The sequence below is a fragment of the Neofelis nebulosa genome, chromosome 2, assembly GCF_028018385.1.
Source record: "Neofelis nebulosa isolate mNeoNeb1 chromosome 2, mNeoNeb1.pri, whole genome shotgun sequence".
Classification (NCBI taxonomy): domain Eukaryota; kingdom Metazoa; phylum Chordata; class Mammalia; order Carnivora; family Felidae; genus Neofelis; species Neofelis nebulosa.
The window spans coordinates 74,724,263-74,746,303 of NC_080783.1; the positions used below are offsets into that span (position 1 = coordinate 74,724,263).

At 37.6% G+C, this 22,041-nt stretch overlaps 1 protein-coding gene across 3 annotated transcripts in view; it reads left to right on the forward strand.

The window, feature by feature from the left end:
• The first annotated feature begins 3,088 nt into the window (after positions 1–3,088).
• Positions 3,089–22,041, forward strand: part of ACVR1C (activin A receptor type 1C) — an 83,566-nt gene continuing 64,613 nt past the window's right edge. Inside the window, exon 1 of one of the 3 annotated variants that reach the window (XM_058715216.1) lies at positions 3,089–3,323. In XM_058715216.1, coding sequence (XP_058571199.1) covers positions 3,251–3,323 — 73 coding nt within the window. In that variant the 5' untranslated portion in view covers positions 3,089–3,250. Of the gene's footprint in view, positions 3,324–3,450; positions 3,556–22,041 lie in introns of those variants that run through there. The other 2 variants (XM_058715212.1, XM_058715213.1) reach the window with 2 other exon arrangements.

Below are 22,041 nucleotides of genomic sequence, written 5' to 3' on the forward strand. Positions count from 1 at the left end.
TATAAGTTTAGGGAAGGAAAAATGCAGTAAAATGAGAACAGATTAGACCTTGATAGTATATAGCAAATTATCGTAGTATGCCTCCTCACCATATGCTCATTCCATGATAAGTTCATGTTCCAAGATGAAATGAAAAATTAAGATGCATGGCATTAGAGATTCTAGAAAGGATAACAAAAAAAGAAACATGTATGATAAAAAAAATCCCAAACAACCAGGCGCAACAGTCATTTTCAAAGTTCAGTTATTATATACATTTATTTGCCTTATTAATTTGGAATGTTATTCTGCAAATGTATCAAGTCTTTACAATTTAAAGTCCCTATGCTTATTTCCTTTGCTTATATAAGAATTATTCGCCCAAAGTCTATTTTGCTGGTGGGTTATGAACTCCTTGATTATTGCTGTTGTTTTCTTTTGATTATGAGAATCCAGGAGTCATGATGTAATGTTGCTATGGTAATGAATATGTACAAATAGATGATTAAGGGGGGGGGAGATTAAGTCCTGAGAAACACATTTGCATGTAAATTCTTTCCAGTGGATAAAAAAAAAGCCCTCACATGTGAATTTTTTTCTATTATGTACAAAAAGTATAAAAGATGTGTTGTATCACATATTCAACAATGTGTTGTACTGCTTATGTTAAATGACAGGAGTCACTCAATATGTCCTGAAAAGCATTTTCTTAATAGTTCATACAAAAAGGTATTGGATTAAGAGTGGACTAATTTCCATAGGTGTGTGAATGTGTGTGTGTGTGTGTGTGTGTGTGTGTGTGTGTGTGCATGTGTCACAGAACTTTGTGCCAAGAATTCAAAAGATCCTGATTCCTTTATTGGCTGGCTATCTGTTGGCTGGCAAGGCATTAACAATTGTTTATTTCTTTAATACAGTGCTTAAGGCAAAGATGATGATCTTTGCCATTTGATGAGGATTCATTGACCAGCACTGTCAATAGAGATATAATGCAAGTTATACTTAATTAAAAATTTTAGGAGCCATATTAAAAAGTGAAAAGAAATATGTGAAATTAATTTTAGTAATATATTTAACCCAGTACCTCCAAAATATGATCATTTCAACATGAGCAATATAAAAATTATTAATGATATATTTTACATTCTATTTGGTACTAAGTCTTTGAAATCCAGCATGTATTTTATACTTAGAGCACATGTCAATTTGCACTAGACACAATTCAAGTGCTCACTCTCTACACCTGGCAAGCGGATACCATAGCAGATGATGCACTATTAGACTCACGGGACAGTGTTTCATTTGTTTAGAATATTAAAGTCATTCAATATTAGACTTCTTGGGTGATACCCTCGCTTTTTTAGAAGATCAGAGCTTTCCAACATGCAAGAGACATGTATTCAAGAGACAAAACAAATATTGCAAGTAAATACCTGACAAGAGTGTAATGCCTGATGATTTACCAATGCTTTCCACATTCACTACTCTTTTTAAATCTTGGCCACGGTTCCAAGAAACAGGGAGAGATGAAGTGCCATTTACTTTTGAGGAAGCAGGCCCAGACACTAAAACCTGTTCTTTCAGCTCCAAATCTCATGATCCAATGGTAGATCACAATCTAGAGTTCAGTTATCAAATAATGATCAAGCCAAATCAGCCAAAATATTATGTGCCCTAGCATTTTCTTGCCTTTTTTTTTTAAAGCATCTGTTTTGTGGGTGTCTGGAAGAGCTCAGGCTTGTCCCACATCTCCATTTTTGTTTTGTTTTGTTTTGTTTGCTTGGATCCATAATAAAATTAGAACAAAGTCTCTTTACACTTAGGAATGTTTTGATTCATCCAAGGTGGTAATGGTGGGGGTGAGATCCTCAGGACTGTCACCAAATCCAACAAACATTGCACCCCCACTACTGTGATCTTTTGATGTGAAGTCAATTATATCCATTATTTCATCATAAGTCTTTCGTAGACCTCAGAAAGAACATATGTTATTTAGAGCTGAGGTGGGTGAGGAAGCACATAATATCTCCTACTCTAAAACAATTAATTTATATGACAATCGCTTTCCAAGGAGCCCCTTAACAGTAGCAATAACACCAGTATTTGCTTCTTGGCTTTTTGTGTTGTTCAGGTTAAAACAAACTCATCCGCTTTAGCGTATAGGCTACATATATGAACTGAATTTGGGGCTAATTTTTATTAGCTGGTAATGTTACCCTTATATTTTCAATCACAGCCCACACGGGAAGCAAACCATTCGATAAAGCAGCGCCAGGAATTAAATTCAAACAAGTTTCCAATATATTACTTTAAATCATTCTTCACCTTCCCTTAATCCGTGGGTAGGATTCCCCTCTCCTGGCCCAGTATTTCCGCTGCACGGTAGCTTCCAAAGATCATAGGAGGAGTCCTCTGCCTCTAAGCCTGCTTGATGATCAAATCGCCCGGGCGCAGGTGGTTCAGCTTTGGTGGCCAGTCTTAGAGGGGAAGGTTACCTGAAACCTCAGGTAAGAGAGAAAGTTTAAGGCCTAACTATAGGTAGCTAAGGCAGTCAGGGAATTGGTTATTTCCAGGGCTGAACAGAGAGGGCGCCCTTCCACAGACGCATGCACCGCCAGGACATGGTGGTGGGATGAGCCCCGCACGAATACCAGTGGTTGTCTCACGGCTCAGTCTAGTTAGAAAACCTTTAGGGACCTGGACTACAAACGAATGTCTGGAGACCTGGACGGGTGGATCTCCTGTAGGAGACAGTAGAGAGACCACCAGGGAGCAACCGCTGCACGGTTTAAGTTTTCCCAAAGCCTCAGTCGGGCTCTCCCTCGTGTCCCAACCCCTTTCCCAGCTATCGGGTCCTGGGGGTTCCGCGCCACCCAACCGCCTTTCTAGCCCCCAGCTCTGGGCGGTCTCACTGCCTGGCGCTCTGGCGGCTTTTGCCCGCCTGGCCGGCCGCGCCAGGCCCCGGGCAGCTGCGAGAGGGCGCAGGGGGCGGAGGCGCAGCGGGGGCGGGCTCTGTCCCCCTCCACCCCTCTCGCAGCCTGCTGCCGGGGCCGGTGGCAGGAGCGCCGCGCACCGCCAGCCGCTTGGGGCGGGGGATGGGGGAGGTTGGAGAGGGGAGCGCCCGCATGGATTAGAGCCAACTGCGCTCTTCAAAAGGGTGCCGGGCTGTGCTTCCCTCCCGCGGCCCGGGAACTTCAAAGCGGCCCGCGCTGCCCGGACCGCCTAGCTCCGCTCTGGGACCTCGAAGCCCCGGCGCGGCCGCCTGGTGGCCATGACCCGAGCGCTGTGCGCGGCGTTCCGCCAGGCTCTCCTGCTGCTCACCACCGCCGCCGCGCTCACGACAGGTACGACGGGCGCTCCTTCGCCCGCGCCGGTGAGGTGGGAGTCGGGGGGAGAGGGGGGGGGGGGTTGGGGCGGCCTGCGGGTGGGCACGCGGGTGGGCTAGAAGGTGCTGCGAGCGCTTGGACTTCCCGGAGTGGGAAGCGCTGGAGTGGGAAGAGCCAGTTGGACTGAGGGGGCTCGGGATAGGGCGCAGCGTGGGCACCTCTGAAGGCTGGTAACCATAGGGGTAGACAGGTGTGTTGGGGACGAAGCCGCCAGGAGGAGAGGAAAAAGCGACAGGGACGTGGGAGTATGGCTAGTAGGGGTGAGGTGGGTGACGAATTTGGGGGTAGTTTGCAGCGGAGGGAGTAGGAGAGCGTGTCTGTGGGTGTGCGGAGGGCTGGGAGTTGAGTGGCGCCAGGAGTTCCCCGTATACGGGGGCTTCGGGAAAGCTCTGTAGTGAGGTTAGGAGAGCTGAGCAAGGATTGTGGCGTGGTGGTGGCGAAGCGGTGGGGAATGGTGGTGGCGATTCGGTCTGAGTTTTAGGAGGCGAGGGATATCTCAAAAGCCGCTGGTGCCAAGCGATGTAGGCGGGAGAGGGAGCTTAAATCTGCGTGGTTTGCAACGCACATTGCTTTCGAGGTACGATCTTTACTAAGAGTTGCCGGGGAAAAAAATTCTGGCAAGCGCCCCAGCGTTTTTAACAGGTCTCTGCCTTGATAGGCTAAATAGAGCCCTCGGCCCAAGCTAAAAACCAACGTTTCTTCTAATGTTTACTAGAAACTGGGGCAAATGCATCTTCGCTAAAATCCTAGTGTGCTGTGATGAAAAACCCTTTAACTCTAAAAATGTTTTCCTTATAACATTATCCTTGGTTGTGGAGACCAGCGGCAGATTCCTTGCTAACTCATTCTTCAAACATTTCAATCAGAGATTTAAGACATTTGCACACAAAAACCTGGTGTTTTTCCGTAGAGCTGTATTTTGTCCGAAGCTGATTCTGATGCATTTTTGTTTTCCTAGATGACAATCTGTTTGACATTAATAGCTATACTCCAGGGTGGGTAGTTTTCCTTTTAGTGACATGTGCAGGGGAATGTTTTGAATAGTATGATTGCTGTCATGTGCAGATTTCGTGTTTCAGATGTCCTGAGAGAATCACTAAATACAATATTCAAATGAAAATTGATTATTGGAACTGATTAATTAATACTATATGAGGATTAAAGCATTTTAGTTATCTTTGGAAAAGCACAGCCTCTTAGGAGACACAGCCATCACTTAGAGACCGTCCAGGAAATGATGGGATAAAGTGAAATATTTGCATTCAGAGTTAGTAGATTCATCAATGGGAAGAAAACTTACAATGGGAAAGTCTTTATAAGAAATGATTGGAAACTTCACTAACTTGGAATACTCAAACTACTCTTGATAGATTTAATAGAATTTCCAAGAAATAAAGAAAGAAAGAAAAAAAGCCTTCGACATATCACAGTTTTGACTAGACACCTGTGAAATTGCCTCCACAGGCTGTCTGTACAACCCTTTTTATTTTAGGGAGCTAATAACTTTGCTGTAGACATTTTAAAAAATACTCAATTATTTTTTATCTAGCTTGAAAGGTATATTTTGTCATATGACAGAATCTTTAGAAAATTTCAGAGACCCTGGGCATACCAATATAGGAAAACATGCCATGCAATATTCTTTAAAAGGCATGGAGACTTTTGACATTGAAATGTACAAAAAAGAAAAAAAAATAGATCATTCAAATTTGACTTTTTCCTCAAAATCTGAAGGCTCAGAAAAATGCCTGATATGGAGATAATGTGTCAATATAGTAGGAAAGTACTTATCAAAATTGAAATTTTATACTGAACTTTTTCTGTGTAAAATGGAATCATTTTCAAGTCTCTTTTAAGAACTTTATCCTTCTTTGTGTCCCACAGAAACAATGTCTATTGCTGTCTACTTTTTTGAATATTAACTTTTAAATAGATCTTTGATGATTTGGTAGAGGGAGTCAAGTAGTTTATTTATTTCATCTTTTTTTTAATGTTTATTTTTGAGAGAATGAGAGAGAGACAGAGTGCGAGCAGGGGAGGGGCAGAGAGAGAGGGAGACACAGAATCCGAAGCAGGCTCTAGGCTCTGAGCTGTCAGCACAGAGCCTGATGCAGAGCCCGATCTTGAGGTTCCTCAAGATCATGACCTGAGCCAAAGTCAGACGTTTAACTGACTGAGCCACTCAGGCACCCCAATTTATCTCATCTTTTAAATTGTTTTCTCATGTGGTTACCTACATCGTTTTTTTGTTTTTACCTAGTCACTTTTATAAATTACATTGTTAATCCTAAGGCTCATTTTTGCAGTACATGTCATTGTTGACATGTTATATGAGAGGTTGCTGTTGGCACTATGACATTGCTGGGTGACAGAAAACACCACCTTCCAAGCTGACTCTGCGGAGTGCCCGGCCTAGGACTTTAAATATCTGAAGACGTCGGGGCGCCTGGGTGGCGCAGTCGGTTAAGCGTCCGACTTCAGCCAGGTCACGATCTCACGGTCCGTGAGTTCGAGCCCCGCGTCAGGCTCTGGGCTGATGGCTCGGAGCCTGGAGCCTGTTTCCGATTCTGTGTCTCCCTCTCTCTCTGTCCCTCCCCCGTTCATGCTCTGTCTCTCTCTGTCCCAAAAAATAAAATAAACGTTGAAAAAAAAAAAAAGTAGACAGTCCTACATATTAAAAAAAAATAATAATAAAAATAAATATCTGAAGACGTTGATAAACCAATAACACTTTTTTACTTTGGTTGTTATTCCCCAGTATCTCTATCACCTGAGGCATGTCGCCATTAGCAGTGGGGTAGAAACCGTTGCTCCTTGATGAGAATTTCAGAGGGTAACTGCTGGTTAAACTTAGAGAAAATATTTATTGGTCTGGACTGACTAAACAATTAGGCTCCTCCAAGTTACTCTAGGTATTTAGTTTCTGAGTTCCTTGTTATTTGGTAAGAAAGACCTGACATGACTTCACATTTATCATGCGTATTAAACAAAGGATTGGGACAGAATATCCTGGGGTTCTGAAGTTTGAAGCTGTGATTGGGATAATAGATGGATTTAGACATTGCCTTCTCTACTAATTTTATGAAATTCCTTGGTCTGCTGGTTGGGAAAGGATTATTAAGAGTTGGGTAAGCTAGATGTTGGTGCTATAAAAGTGAAAAGATAACCGTTTCATTTAATAACCTGGGGGAGGGGGTCAGTTAGGGAGATTTTTGTTTTTCTCTGTACATTTTAAGCTGTGCTGGAAGTGAAAGTGAAATCCTTGGGCTGGCTGAATGTGTAAATGCAAAAGATTTTTCCACCTTTGCCCTTCTTTCGGCAGGATCATTTCCTGGTTGGTTGACACACATGTGACAAGAGGCTTCTGGTTCCAAGGAAAAGACTTCTTTGGCTCAGGAGAATCTCTGTGCAGAAGTCCTCGGGGGCATAATTCTTCACTAACTGTAGTGCCTCAACCTGTTATCTAGCCTCACGTTTACAGAAGTTATCAAAGAGAGTTCCTTTGATTTGCTATCATCCTACAAAAATAAATGTAAGGTGTGAGAAAGGAATGGGGATTGACACCAAATGTTCGATCCAAGCAATGGAGGAATTGACCCTTAAGTGGGGTGGGGCTGGCTGAGCCGGTCCAGCCTGGGCAGGGATGGAGTTGATTGTTGGCAGAGAGCTGGAGCTCGGTTTTGGTATATTGAGCTTAAAATGCCAAGTACACACTAACATGGAGATACAGCTGGTTTTTTGGGGTATAGGGTTCAGGGCACAATTCTAGGCTGAAGCTAAAAAACCAAGAGCCAAGGGTATTTATAGGTAGTTTTAAAAGACACATTACATAGAGTTGCAGATCTAGCAAAGCACAGAACACCCAATTAAATTGAATTTTAGAAGAACAACAAATAATTTTTGTATAATTATGACACAAGTATGACAGGGGACATACATATATTAAAAATTAATTGCTGTTTGGGGTGCCTGGGTGGCTCAGTCCATTAGGCGTCCTACTCTTGGTCTCAGCTCAAGTCATGATCTCAAGGTTCGTGAGTTCGAGCCCCGCATTGGGGTCTGAGCTGACAGTGGAGAGTCCGCTTGGGATTCTCTCTCTCCCTCTCTCTCTGCCCCTCCCCCTCTCTCTAGCTCAAAATAAATGAATAAACTTTGAAAAAATTAATTGCCACTTGATTCTGATTTAACTGGGCATTCTGTACTTTCACCTGGCAACCCAACATTAAAAAGAAATGTTGTGGTGAGCTAAACAGCTTCTGCTACCTGTATTCCCAGCCGTTAGATTAGAAAGAGAAGTATAAACCTCTTTTCTAGAACTTGTCTCTTACCACTTCTATTCCAGCTCTGCCACCATCCCTCTATGAATCTCTGAATGGTCACTTCCAGCGGTTTGCATGGCATGTCTCCACTGTTTCTCTGTAAACAGAGAGACAGCTTTTCCTAATCTTACAATCCTAATCTTTACACAAAAGGATTGTGAAAAAGTTAGAACTCTCTAGATGCCCTGGAAATGATTGTTGTGTGAAAGCAGTTGGTTTTGCCCACATTCATGGTCTTCTGAATGTTATTGTTATTTTCAGATGCATTTTTAGAGTAGTTGCTTTTTGAGTAAGTGTTCCTATGTTTTTCTCTTTTAGGGGAAGTGCTTCCAAGCAGTAGCCAAGATACAGTTGTATTTTTCTTGGCCATACTTGCATCTCTTATTGTAAATAAGAGAAGGTTAAGGAGAGTGGAGAATGGACAGAGTCGGAGCTAGGGAGGCGGTATGCCTCACAGGACCTGGTAATCTGAGGCAGATTGAGGTTTTAGAGCAGATTCCTAAAGGAGTCATTTGCAAGACCTTTGGGAAATGGGCAGGGATACATTAATATCACCTAGCGGCTGTTTAGTTTCTGCTATTAGCTAAGTCTTGACTTGCTACTAAATGATTAGTATTGGCTTCATTTTGAGATTTGTAGAAGAAAGTGATGTATAATGCATGACTCTAGGCACGGATCGTTAATAAACTCAAACGGATATGTTCACATGTATATAAAGAGTTTAACAAATAATAAAACAAGAGAGTTAATTTCCAAATGTAAATAGAAAACAGAACTAAACAGGAAAAATTCTAGCACAAAAAATGTTAGTATGTATTTTTCCTTATTTATATCTGGGAAGCCTCCTCTGAATTGTTTTGTTTTAAATTTGTAAATTTTCTATGTTTAAAATTTTCTATGTTTTAAATTTTCACAACTGATGGTCAGATCTCCAGTTTTATCCTTACATTGTTTAAGAAACTGAGATAATAAAGGGATATGTTCAGAAGTGATATAGAATTTCCATTTTTTCCTAAGGAGACATGGGAATCCCCAAATACTGTCATGTCTTAGCCGTGCGTCTCTCCAGTCTAAGAGAGGTTACTAAGGGTGATATCCAGAAAAGGGAGGCAAAATAAAGCAAGTAACTTTTTTTGGTTACCCTCCCCAAATTGCATGGCAGAACTCTAATATACTCCTCTTTTCAGAACTTTTAACAATTCAAGAGCCTAAGGGTAAAGGACAGGGGAGTTGTGGTACATCAGAATCCTGGCCCCCGACACTACCGTCGAAAGGCTGTTATGCCTACAAAGTGAAGCCAGGTTGCCGGAGCGGAGGACCTCTGTCTCTATTACCTCACATTAATCCAGCCTTCATGGCACCTCTGATACATTTCAGGCAATAATGTCAGAGGCTGTTGCTCAGAGAGGAAAAGATGGAGGGTCTGTGCAGAGAGGTGCCTGGGTCTCTTATGCTAGAAAGCACGTCCTGCCTTCCCTCATTTATTACCTCTGTAGAAGACAGGACCTTGGTCATGAACCCTGTGCCTTTCATGTTCTTTGAAAGCTGGATCTCTAAAGCACGTGTGCCTTTTGGTTCCCTGGAATGGGGACAGTAAAACCGCTACTCCTCACACGTAGGAATCCAGTGAAAAGTAAAAAGGAGGGAGGAGGTGAGTAGGAGTGTGAAACAGACATGAAGACTTTATTTCCATAGAAGCCAACACCCCATATCTGAGGAGATGCTCCCTTGCCTTATTGTGTGGCTTTTGAATTCACTTGCTGTGATTGGCCAACAAGGCTAATCAGGTTCTGCTCTGTCCTGATTCTTCATTTTCTCTCCTCTAGAATAACTTCCCTTTTCTGCTGTCCTCTTCTGTGTTTTAGAGTAGATATGTGAATATACTGTTTCTTTGGAACTGTTTTAAATTAATCCCCTCAAGAACTCATGGGTGAATCATTCAGTATGAGTCAAGAGTTTGGCTTATTATTTTTTTAAACAATTTAAATTTGCCAGTGACTTAAGGATCCTAAATTAGATCAATCTACTTTTTCATTAAACTTTTCACATCAAAAAAATGATTAGGATGCTTTAATTTTGAAAGTGAGACACATATATTTTCTTCTAATTTGTTTTATTTTCCTTATCTCATGATAAGGTAAAATGATAGACAAAGACGCCATATCTCTGTATATTGATTGATTTCTTTGTAAATTTTTTGTTTAACACCATTATTGACTGAAATAAGTACTCTGTGGTCAAAAATAGGATTAGAAATAAATCTAACCCAGGGGTGTTTGGGTGACTCAGTGAGTTAAGTGTCAGACTCTTGATTTTGGTTCAGTTCATGATCTCAGGTCAAGCTTGGAGCCTGCTTAGGATTCTCTCTCTCTCTCTCTCTCTCTCTCTCTCTCTCTCTTTCTCTCTCTCTCTCTCTCTCTCTCTCTCTCCCCCACTCTGCCCCTCTGTAATTTGCATGCTTGTGCACACTCTTTCAAAAAAAGAAAAAAATAAAGAAAGAAATCTAACCCATTATGGTCTGGACAATGATCATTTTAATGCAAAATGTGTAGTTTCATAAATACATGCTTATCTAAGAGATGTTAACTCAGAAGGTTGTAATCCAGATGAACACAGCTGTAAGAAACCAGATTGTTTTAAAACAGAGCCAAAATATATTAAAGAGTATTAACTCATCACATCTCATAATTTCATCTGATGACATTTTCCTGGCCTGCTCCCCTAAAAGTATGTTTATTTTTCTTCCTCCATCCCAATTGTTGCTCTTCAAGGGTAAAGATCTGCTCTGTGAATATTTTGCCTGCTCTAATAATCAAAGTGAGACTTGTTCTCACCCAAATTCCACTTACAATCTGTAGTGTATGTTTCCAGGAAATAGATAATCACACACTGTAAATTTGAAACACTAAATAAAGAATATAGCAGAACATTTCTTACGTGATAATAAATACATAATTAAATGAACCTCTTTTTCATTTTAAATCTTTTTTTCCTACAGCTATTCTCTAGCTATGAATTAACTACATTATATTAAAAGTATTACTTTTGCACAGAGAAGAAAGTTGACTTCATGAAGACAACTAGACCTCTTTAAAAGTGCTAAGATTTATTGTGTCAAATCAAAGTGAAGATGCTCCTTTAGAATTGCTTTTACTGAACTCTGCTTTGGATATTGCCATTTCATAAAATTTTTCCTAATATTTCTTTTTTATTTTTAATATCTATAGGATTTATAGCGCTGTCCTCTCATATTCATGAATCAAGAATTTGAGTTTTCTTTCTGTTTACTTTGATCAGTCTAGTTGGAAGTTTATCATTTTTTTTGAATTCTTTAAATAAATTTTTAAAATTCTTTAAATAAATAGCTTTTGTGGTTTTTTTTGATTTTCAGGGTTTTTTTTTTTTCCCCAACTCTTATCTTCATATTTCCTTCCTCTACTTTGAGTTTAATGTATTCTTTTTTATTCTAACTTCTTCAGTTGGTATTCTAGATCAACAGTGGGCAAACTTTTCTCTTAAGGGTCATATAATACATATTTTAGGCCTGTGGCCCAGTCTTTGTTGAAATTTAATTCAGTCATTTTTGTATAAAAGCAACCACAGACAGGACATAAACAAATATGTGTTGCTTTATTTACAAATAAGCCAGCCAGTTGGCCTTAGTTTGATGACCTTTTCTTAAATCATTCACTGAAAATCATTCTTCGTTTCGAATATAAGCATTTATTTTTTTAAAGTTTATTTATTATTTATTTTTGAAAGACCAAGACAGTGTGAGCAGGGGAGGGGCAGAGAGAGAGGGAGAGAGGAAGAAGCCAAAGCAGGCTTTGCATGGTCATTGCACAGAGTGCAATGTGGTCTCAAACTCATGAAACCCCAAGATCATGACCTGAGCCGAAAGAGCTGAGCTGAAAGAGTAGGACTATTAACTGACTGAGCCACCCAGGTGCCCCTCTAATATAAGCATTTAAAGCTTTAAGTTTCCTTCTTGGCAAGCGCTTTAGCTCATCCATAAATCGTGTTATGTTGTATTTTAATTTTTATTGAGTTCAAAATATTTTTTTTTTTATTTTTCTTTAGGGTTTTCTGGGACCTGGGGGTTATTTAGATATCTGTTGTTTAATTTCCAAATATTTTGGGGATTTTCAGGTTATTTTTTGTTACTGACTTCTAATTTAAATCCATTGGGGGTGAAAGAACATAATCTGTATGATTTTAGTTTTTCTGGTTTTATCTATTTGTTTCGGAGCCTAGCATGTGTCTGGTCTAGGGAATGTACTACAGGCACTTGAAAATAATTTGTATTCTGCTGTTGTTTGGTGGGGTGTTCTAGAAATGTTATTTAGGTCAAGTTGCTTGATAGTGTTATTCAAGTCTTCTATATCTTTACTGATTTTCTGTCTTGTTTTATCAATTACAGAGGGAGGATTGTTGACATCTTCAACATGTGTGTGAATTTGTTAGAAAAATAGATTTTTCTATTTTTGCTTCATGTATTTGAAAATTTTGTTAATGGGTACATACGCATTAAGATTGTCATGTACTCTTAATGCATGTTGATCATTAGGAAATCTCCCACTTTATCCCTGGTGTTATTTATTTTTATGACATATCTTTATCAGTGGTAATATTCTTTGCTTTAATGTCTATTGTAGCTATCCCAGCTTTCTTATGCTTACTATTTATATATCTCTTTTAATATAGCTACTTCAACTGTCTTTGGCTGAGTGCCTGCATATCATAGATTTCCCATCCTTTTTTTCTAAACTTTCATTGTATATATGTATACTTGTGTATATATATTTATGTGTGTGTATACATTATATATTTAAATTGGGCTTCTTGAAGAGTGCATATGGTTGGATCCTGATTTTTTATTCATCTTACCTACTTGTCTTTTAACTGGAGAATTTAGACCTTATACATTTAATGTATTTATCAATATGGTTGTGTTTAAAACTATCATCTTGTTTTTATATCTCTCCCTTTATTCCTTTTTTTCCTTTGTTTGGTTTAATTGGCAGAATATTAGTATTCTGTATTATTTCTACTATTAGTTTATAAGCTAAATTTTTTGTTTTATTTTTAGTGGTTGCTCCAAGTTTTGTAATATCCATCTTTAAATGATCATAGTTTAATCTAAGAACTTTATTATCATACTCTTCCATTGTCTTCTTCTTGTCCTTATCATGATAAAATGGCAAAGACACCAAACAGGTGGAATAAATAGAAAGCAACTAGCAAAATGGTAGATTTTAATTCAGCCATATCAATAGTTACATTAAATGTAAGTGGTTCAGTACAACAATTAAAAAGATGAGATTATCAGATTGGGAAAAAAAAACCAAGACCTCAATATATGCTGGCTCTAAGAAACTCACTTTTAATATAAGAAATCCACTTTAACTATAAAGACACAAATAAATTAAAAGTAGAATTATGAGAAAAAGTTATACCATGCAAGCACAAATCATAAAAAAGCCAAAGTGACTATATTAATAACAGACAAAGCGGACTTCAGAAAATAGAATATTGCAGTGGATATCCCATAATGAGAAAGGGCTCACTTCACCAAGAAGATGTGATAATCTTAAATGCGTATGCATCTAATCATAGAGCTTCAAATGCATGAAACAACAATTGATAGAACTCAAAGGAGAAACAGACAAGTATATAATTATATTTTGAGTCTTTAAATTCCTCTCTCATAACTGATGGAATAAGGGAGCCAAAAACTAGTAAGGATTTATATAAGATTTGAGAAACACTTTACACCAACTTGACTTAATTGACATTTATTTAACATTCCAACTAACTGCAAGATAATATATATTATTTTATAAAGTATTAGAAGAATGTTAATCAAGACAAACCATAATGTGGGTCATAGAACAAACCTAATAAATTTAAAAGAATTAAAAGTATATAGAATATTTTCTCTGACCATAATGGAAATAAACTGGAAATCAACAGGAACTTATCTGGAAAACTACCAAATATTTCAAAATTAAGCAACAAATGTCTAAATACTCATGGATTAAAGCAGAAGGGTTTTTTTTAAGTTTTAGTTTATTTTTATTATTTATATTTTAGTTAACATACTGTGTAATACTGGTTTCAGGAATAGAATTCAGTGATTTATCACTTACATACAATATCCAGTGCTCATCACAACAAGTGTCCTCTTTAATACCCATCACCCATTTAACCTATCCCCCACCCTACTCCCTCCATCAACCCACTTTAGTTTTATTTATGTATTTATTTATGTATTTATGTATTTATTATTTATTTTTACTTTTTAATTTACATCCAAGTCAGTTAGCACTGGGTGTTATATGTAGGGGATTAAAGTAGAAGTTTAAAAAAATTAGATAATGTGTTCAATTAAAGGAAAATGAAACTACAACATATCAAAAATTATAAAATACATCAAAAGCAGTGATTAGAATGAAATTTATAGGGATAGCAAATGAACTCAAAGCAAACAGATGGAATAAAATAATAAAGGTAAGGAGAAATCAATGAAGTTGAAAATTAAAAAAAAAAACAAAACAAAACAAGAAACATTAAAGAAAACCAAGAATACCAAAACCTTTATTTTTAAGATCAATAACATTGATTCACCTCTAGCTAGATTTGCCACCGAAAAGAGGAACTACCCAAATTGCCAATATAAAAAGTGAAAGAGGGGGCATCATTAAACATCCTACATACATAAAAATAAAAATTAGGAAATATTTCAAAATATATTTGTGCCCATTCTTAGAAAATTTAGGAAATGAACAAATTCTTTGAAAAGTGCAAACTACCAATGGCCCCTCAAGAAATAATAGATAACCTGGATAACTTTTATTAAAGAAAACTAATCCCAGATGGATTTACTGGTGAATTCTGTCAAAAAATTTTAGGAAGAGGGCACCTGACTGGCTCAGTCGGTAAAGCATGTGACTCTTAATCTCAGAGTACCCCACACTGAGTGTCGAGATTGCTTTAAAAATTAGGAAGAAATAATGTCTATTCTGTAGACTCTTTCAGAATATGGAAGTGGAGAGAACACTTATCTCATTTTATAAGACCAACATTACACTGAGACCAAAACTATGAAAAGACATCTTAGTGATGAAAACTGCAGACCAATATCTCTCATAAAGATGCAAAAATCTTCAATATAATATTATCAAATCAAATCTAACAGTATAAACAGGAAAATAACATAATAATACATCATGTTCAAGTAGAGTTTATTTTGGGAATGAAAGGCTGGTTCAACATTCAAAAAATTAATATTACAACTTACCATGTCAAAAAACTAAAGAAAAAAAATATGATAATATCAAGAGATACATAAAAACCAGATGACAGTACTTAACATCTTAGATAAAAACTCTCACCAAACTAGAAATGGCAGTGAACTTCCTTAACATAATAAAGAGCTTCTTTAGACATCAGTGTTACCTATAAAAGACTGGATGCTTCTCACTACAAGTGAAAACAAGGAAAGGATATCTGCTCTTACCAATTCTAATCAATGCTGCATTGGAAGTCCTAGCCAATGCATTAAGAAAAAAATGTGTAAAAGGCATATGGATTGGGTGGGAATAAGTAAAATTTTCTTTATTCACAGATGATTTTATTTTATATGTAGAAAATACCAAAGAATCTCCCCAAAAAGAGATTAGAACTGATAAATACTAGTTCAAGTTCAAGGTTGCAAGATACACAGTTAATATAAAAAGTCAATTGTATTTTATATATACTAACAAATGAAAATTAGAAATTGGAAAAAAAGGAAGGTATTTACAATAGCACCTAAAAACCATGAAATACTTAGGTAAAAATCTAACAAAAATATACAGAAGGTGTATATGTTGAAAACTATAAAACATATTTGAAATCTAAATGAATGATGTAGTATATTCACAGAATCAAAATCTTAATGTTGTTAATATGGCAGTTATCCCCCAATTTGGTTTATAGTCTCAATGTAATCCCATTCAATGTTCCAATTAAAATTCCAGCAGAGATTTTTGCTGACTTCAACAAGCTTTTAAAATTTGTCTGGAAAAGCAAAAGAACTAACCAAATCAGTTTTGAAAAAGAAGATCAAAGTTGGCATGGTTACAGTAACTTGTTTGATGACTTATAAATCTACAATAATTAAGAAAGTGCGTTTTTGGCGAAAGCAGAGGCACATTGATTAGTAGAACAGAGAAACCGGAAATAGACCCATTCCTATGTAGCCAATTGATTTTTTTAAATTAAGGTAAAAAGACAATATTATGGTAAAAGGATAGTCTTTTCAGCAAATGATGATAGGATAATTAGACATCCAAGAAAGAAAATACCTCAAAATACACCTTGCACATCTACAAGTATTAGAATGGATCAGGGACCTAAAATAAAATCTAAAACTATAAAAACTTCTAAAAAAAAACATAGAAGAAAAATTTGATCTTGGGCTAAGCAACATTTCTTAATATGAAAGCACAAAAAGCACGCTCCATAAAAGAAAATCTTGATAAATTGGACTTCATTAAAATAAAAAACTTATATTTTTGAAAGATGCTGTTAAGAGAATGAAAAGACAAGCCCCACAGCCTTGTCTTAGAGATAATATTTGCACAACATGTATTTGATGAAACACTTGAATCAGAATATATAAAGAATTCTCAAATTTCAATAATAAGAAGACAACCCAATAAGAAGTGGGCTAAAGAGTTGAACAGATCTAAAGAAGATGTATGAATGGAAATAAATGCACCCAAACTTCTCAGTACCATTCGTCATTGAGGAAGTCCTTATTAAAACCATAGCAACATGCTACTGCATATCTATTTGAATGGCTAAAAAAGCCAAACACCAACCAAAAGGAAAACAACAACAACAACAACAACAAGAAAACAAAGATGACAATATCAAGTGTCGGTAGGAATCCTAAGCAGCTAGAACTCTCACACATTACTGGTGAATATAAAGTAGGATAGCTAATTTAGAAAACACTTTTTATATTTCATATAAAATATATAGTAATTTCACTTCTAAATATTTAGCAAAGAGAAATGAAACTGATTTCCAACACAGACCTATAGAGTATGGTTTATTACAAGCTTATCCCTAATCAGCAGAAACTGGAGGTGGGGGAACCCAGGGCTTTTAATTTATGAATGGATGAACAAGCTGTTTTATATCCACTCAGTGAACTACTAATGTATACAACAACATGAATGAATGCCTTAAGAAGCAAATGAAAGAAGCCAGAATCAAAGGGCTGCATTCATTTGATGTTCTGGAGAAGGAAAACATACAGGAACAAAAAGTATCATTGCTTGCTGGGGGCTGGAGTGGCAGGAGGAGTTGTCTAAAAGAGAACATGAGGGAATCTGGAAGGAGGGATGATTGAAATGCAGTTGTCAAAACCCATAAAACTGTACACGAAAAAGGATGAATGTTACTATATGTAAATTAAATCTTAATAAGCCTGATCCTCCTCCCCAAATTGGAGAGCATGTATGAGAAGTAAGAAGTCTTACGTAAATCAAGAAGTCAGCTGATACTGTTTCACATTGGTTAATTAAGAGCAGCAGTATGTTTTTTAGAGTTAATGTCCTATGATAATGTCCTAAAGAACAGCAACAACAATACGTAAAACTACCTTTGTGAAGTGAGACTGTGGAGAGGTGGGTCACTCTTTAATTCTTCCTATGCTATTTTTTTTTTTTTTTACCATATGCACTTATAGGGTCGGTTATATGAACAAAACATTTTAAAATTACAAATAATAGATTTGCTTTTGTTATATAACTTCTATATAAATAAGGGATTTCTGTTTAAATGGTTTTTGTGTGTATCATCCGCACTCTGTAAAATGGCATAAAGCAGATAGAACTGAAATCAAATTAGGATAAATTAGGCTATGTTTAATTCATTAGCCTGGAGTAGTGATTTCTTCTCTGAGCAAAGGAAATTGCAACTAAGGGACATCATCCATACATAGATAAAGCCCATTGTAAATGCAGCATTACTCACCTGCTCTTTTAGGTGAAAGCATTTGGTTCAACTTGAAAGGTCATTTATCACCTACGAGGGAGCACTTATGGGCTGCTTGGGCTCTTTTTGTTGGTTTACTATAGCATTAAACTTGCTTATGGAGAAGTTTGCATGCATCAGCAGTCTATACATGGGCTCATTAATGCATTAACAAACTTCATTTTGCTGAGTTAGATTGGAGGGTCTCTTGTTCAGTACAGTGTCATGCACACAGTGGGCAGTCAGCATTTTCTTGATTGTCTTCTACACAGTCAGGGAGAGTCATTATACCTGTTATGACCCTCTTCCAAGACAGATTTAAAGACGAGGTGTCAAGTTATGGAAAGATCATCAGGCTAGCAAATCTGTTGGTTTACATTTCAGGATCAGGTAAGTTTTCAGTCTTGAGTGGGAGTCATTCTGTAATCATCACGTACCTGAATTTTCAGGGACAACCCTGCTTTCACATATGTTAGCCTATTTTTAGACCACAGAATTCCAATTTTGGGTCTGGAAAATAGTTACTGTACGCTGTGGGGTAACATGGCAGAGGGCATGTGGGTATTGACCAGATTCCACCAGCAGCGTTATTTTAAAGTCCTATGCAGAATTGCTAACTGAAGATATCCCTATGATTTCCAAAACGAATCCCTGTGAATGAAATACTTTCACAGAGCAAGACATGATTTTAACAAAATAAGATGTTAGTATCTGATTACAGTATTGATATGTGTTCATTATAGCAGATTAGAGAAAGGAGTTGAAAAATAGAAAAATCATCTTTAGTTTTTACTTCAGAGGAAATCACTATTAATATTTAGATGTTATTTCCCTCTAGTCTTTATTTCTGTGCATATGTATGTAAATTTAGATCATATCGTGAATGATTCTACTTTTAATTTAATATTTACAGTGAGCAATTTTCATTCTATTTGAATATTATTAAAAACAGCATATTATGCCATCATATGTTTTGTCGAAATTAAACATTTTGATTTAGGGAGATTTTGGTTATTTCCAATTTTTACTTTTGTGATTAATAGCTGCAATGGAGATTTAAAGTAAAATTTTGTTTTCCTGATTATTTCATGAAGAGGAAGTGGAAATACAATCACAAAGAATGTAAACATTTGTAGGGCTCCTGAGACAAGCATTTCAGATTGTCCTCTCAAAAGTTTCTATGACCTGGTACTCCACCAACTATGAACAAAGGTGAAATTTCACTGATAACCCCTTGCCATTTCTGGGTGTTATAATTTACAAAATCATTTATGACTTGGCAAATAGAAATAATGTCTTTGTATTAATTTTACATTTTGAATCTCTAATGAGTCTTAAGTATCACTTTTCACATTTATTGACAGTTTTTCTTTCTCTAATCATCTGCTTTGTTCATTTTTCTACTGAAGCATTTGTCCTTCCCAAACTGTTTGTCAGACCCAAGAAATAATTGGTTGAGAAGGGAAGAAAAATAATGTAGTAACTAATGTAGGAGAGTGAACATTTCTAGATACATCCACTCTTTTTTTTTTAAGTTTATTTATTTTTGATGGGGGTGGGTTGGTAGAACATGGGTGGGTGAGGGACAGAGGGAGGGAGAGAATCCCAAGCAGGCTCCAGTTTGTCAGTGCAGAGCCCGATGTGGGGCTCGATCCCACGAACCATGAGATCATGACCCGAGCTGAAACTAAGAGCTGGACACTTAACCAACTAAGCCACCCAGCCACCCCTAGATAACTTCCACTCGTTGATCATGCTCAGATGCCAGAAGGTTTTGTTTTTTTTTTTTTTTTAACAAAAATGTCTATTTGGTGTCAGAGCTGCGAATTTTATCACCTTGAAGTGGCAGTCTACTACCAAAGAAGAAGTTAATCAAAGCCAGAAGGGTTGTCGGCCACACCAAGGGTTATATTTAGGGAGTGTGGTCTGGGCCTTGGATGTTGAGCTCTGAATAATAGCAGGAGCTCAGTTTTTAGTGGTTTGCTGGTTTTTTTTTTAAACATCTGCTGTGCATCAGATGTTTTATCTAAAATACCTCTTAACCACAAAAAACCCTGTGAGATAAGAATTACCCACCCTGCTTCACAAGTGTATAGTCATTTTGAGAAAGGTGTGATAACTTCCCTGGCCATGGAACTGGTCTAGCAGTGGCTCAGGAGTTCAACTACGGGTGGAGAGTCTTCAGATGCACAGGATCCCTGCACTACACCTTGCTGAGTTCTGGTAATATTAAACTCAAGTGACCAGAACTACACAGATAAGGTTTTTCTTTGTTTCTTTGCTGTAGTTTTGTTTTGTTTTGTTTTGTTTGTTTGTTTGGTTTTTTTGGTATTGTTTTGTACTTGTTTATCATAAGAGAACCAGCAAAATTGAGACAGGCCAACCAATCTGCCTTTAGACTCTCCTTTTGGTCTGGCTACTATGAACTCTTTGAGACTTCTCTGAGGTCCTCTAATTTATATTGCTTCACTTTTATGTCTTGATATATATTTGTGCAGCTGCAATAAAAACAGTTGCTTTGTTTAATAATACTTTGCTCAACAAAAAATGTAATTCCAGGGAAAGCTGTATGATCCACCTTATTTAAAAAAGAGTTTATTTTTATTTGGGGGAGGGGAGGGGCAGAGAGAGAGGGAAAGAGAATTCCAGGCAGGCTCCTTACTGTCAGCACAGAGCCTGACGCTGGGCTCAATCTCAAAAGTCATGAGGTCATGACCTGAGCCAAAATCAAGAGTCAGGATGCTTAACTCACCGAGCCACCCAGATGCCCCTGACCTACCTTCTAAAGCATCTATGAAAATCCCTAAAAGTATGAAAATTATCAATATTTTTTTAAATTGTGGATTTAAAAATTTCACTTCCCATTCCTCAGCAATTACTCCCAGCTACCTTCTATGAATAGAGGGCCAGTTGATGCTGTCCTTTTCATGCGTGCATACTATGCATGCTGTATAGTCTACGAGCCAAACCTTTGAGTCCTGGGGTCAGGGTCAGAAAGAGGCCCAGTTGGGATCAGCCTCTAAGAAAAACTTTCCTTCTATATCACTTGCCCTTCTCTTCCCCTTTCAACTCTTCACTTGCCAATCTATTTTTAATTAGCTCATCTTACTTTGGATAGTTTCCTTTTATTTCTAGATTAAGAATTATCTATTCCTTACCATATCTGATCATATAAATGAATGTGGATCATGATGAAAATTTCTGACAAGTGAACCCCTGAGAACTCAAGGACTTTAATTCTTTGCTACTTTATTTTGAAACTTGAGATAATTTTGTCTTTTTTTTTCTATCTGCATCTTCTTCTAGCCCTGTAGTTTGACTCTTAATTATTGATTACTTGTTTCTTTACTGGTTATTTTTAATTGTATCCCTTAAGCAGGTGAGAACTTCCTTAGGTTTAAAAACTTATGTTTTCTAGGGGCGCCTGGGTGGCGCAGTCGGTTAAGCGTCCGACTTCAGCCGGGTCACGATCTCGCGGTCCGTGAGTTTGAGCCCCGCGTCGGGCTCTGGGCTGATGGCTCGGAGCCTGGAGCCTGTTTCCGATTCTGTGTCTCCCTCTCTCTCTGCCCCTCCCCCGTTCATGCTCTGTCTCTCTGTGTCCCAAAAATAAATAAAAAACGTTGAAAAAAATATATAAAAAAAAAAATAAAAACTTACGTTTTCTGGATGGAACTGGAGAGTGTTATGCTAAGTGAAATAAGCCATACAGAGAAAGACAGATACCATATGTTTTCACTCTTATGTGGATCCTAAGAAACTTAACAGAAACCCATGGGGGTGGGGAAGGAAAAAAAAAAGGAGGTTAGAGTGGGAGAGAGCCAAAGCATAAGAGACTCTTGAAAACTGAGAACAAACTGAGGGTTGATGGGGGTGGGAAGGAGGGGAGGGTGGGTGATGGGCATTGAGGAGGGCACCTTTTGGGATGAGCACTGGGTGTTGTATGGAAACCAATTTGACAATAAACTTCATATATTGAAAAAAAAAAAAAACCTTATGTTTTCATCCCGAATAGATTGACCATGTCGTAGGCTCCTGTTTTCCTTTCATCGCTGAATTCTTTGTGGTCCTTTCCCGTTTGGTTTCTATCTTTTGTCTTTTCTACCTCCTGGAGATTGAAAACACAAAACTAGATTTCTGTGACTTAATGGATCTCCAAAGTATGCGCTCAGATTATTCATTTCAATCCTTATTAGACTGATAGAGTATTCTCCTGAACAGTTTTCTCTGTGAACTATGATTCTAGGACAACTTCTTTTTTCTTTGGGTATAAAACATTTGTATTGCTCTTTCTGATACTTCATGGCGGCCATTGATGCACTTCTTTGGGT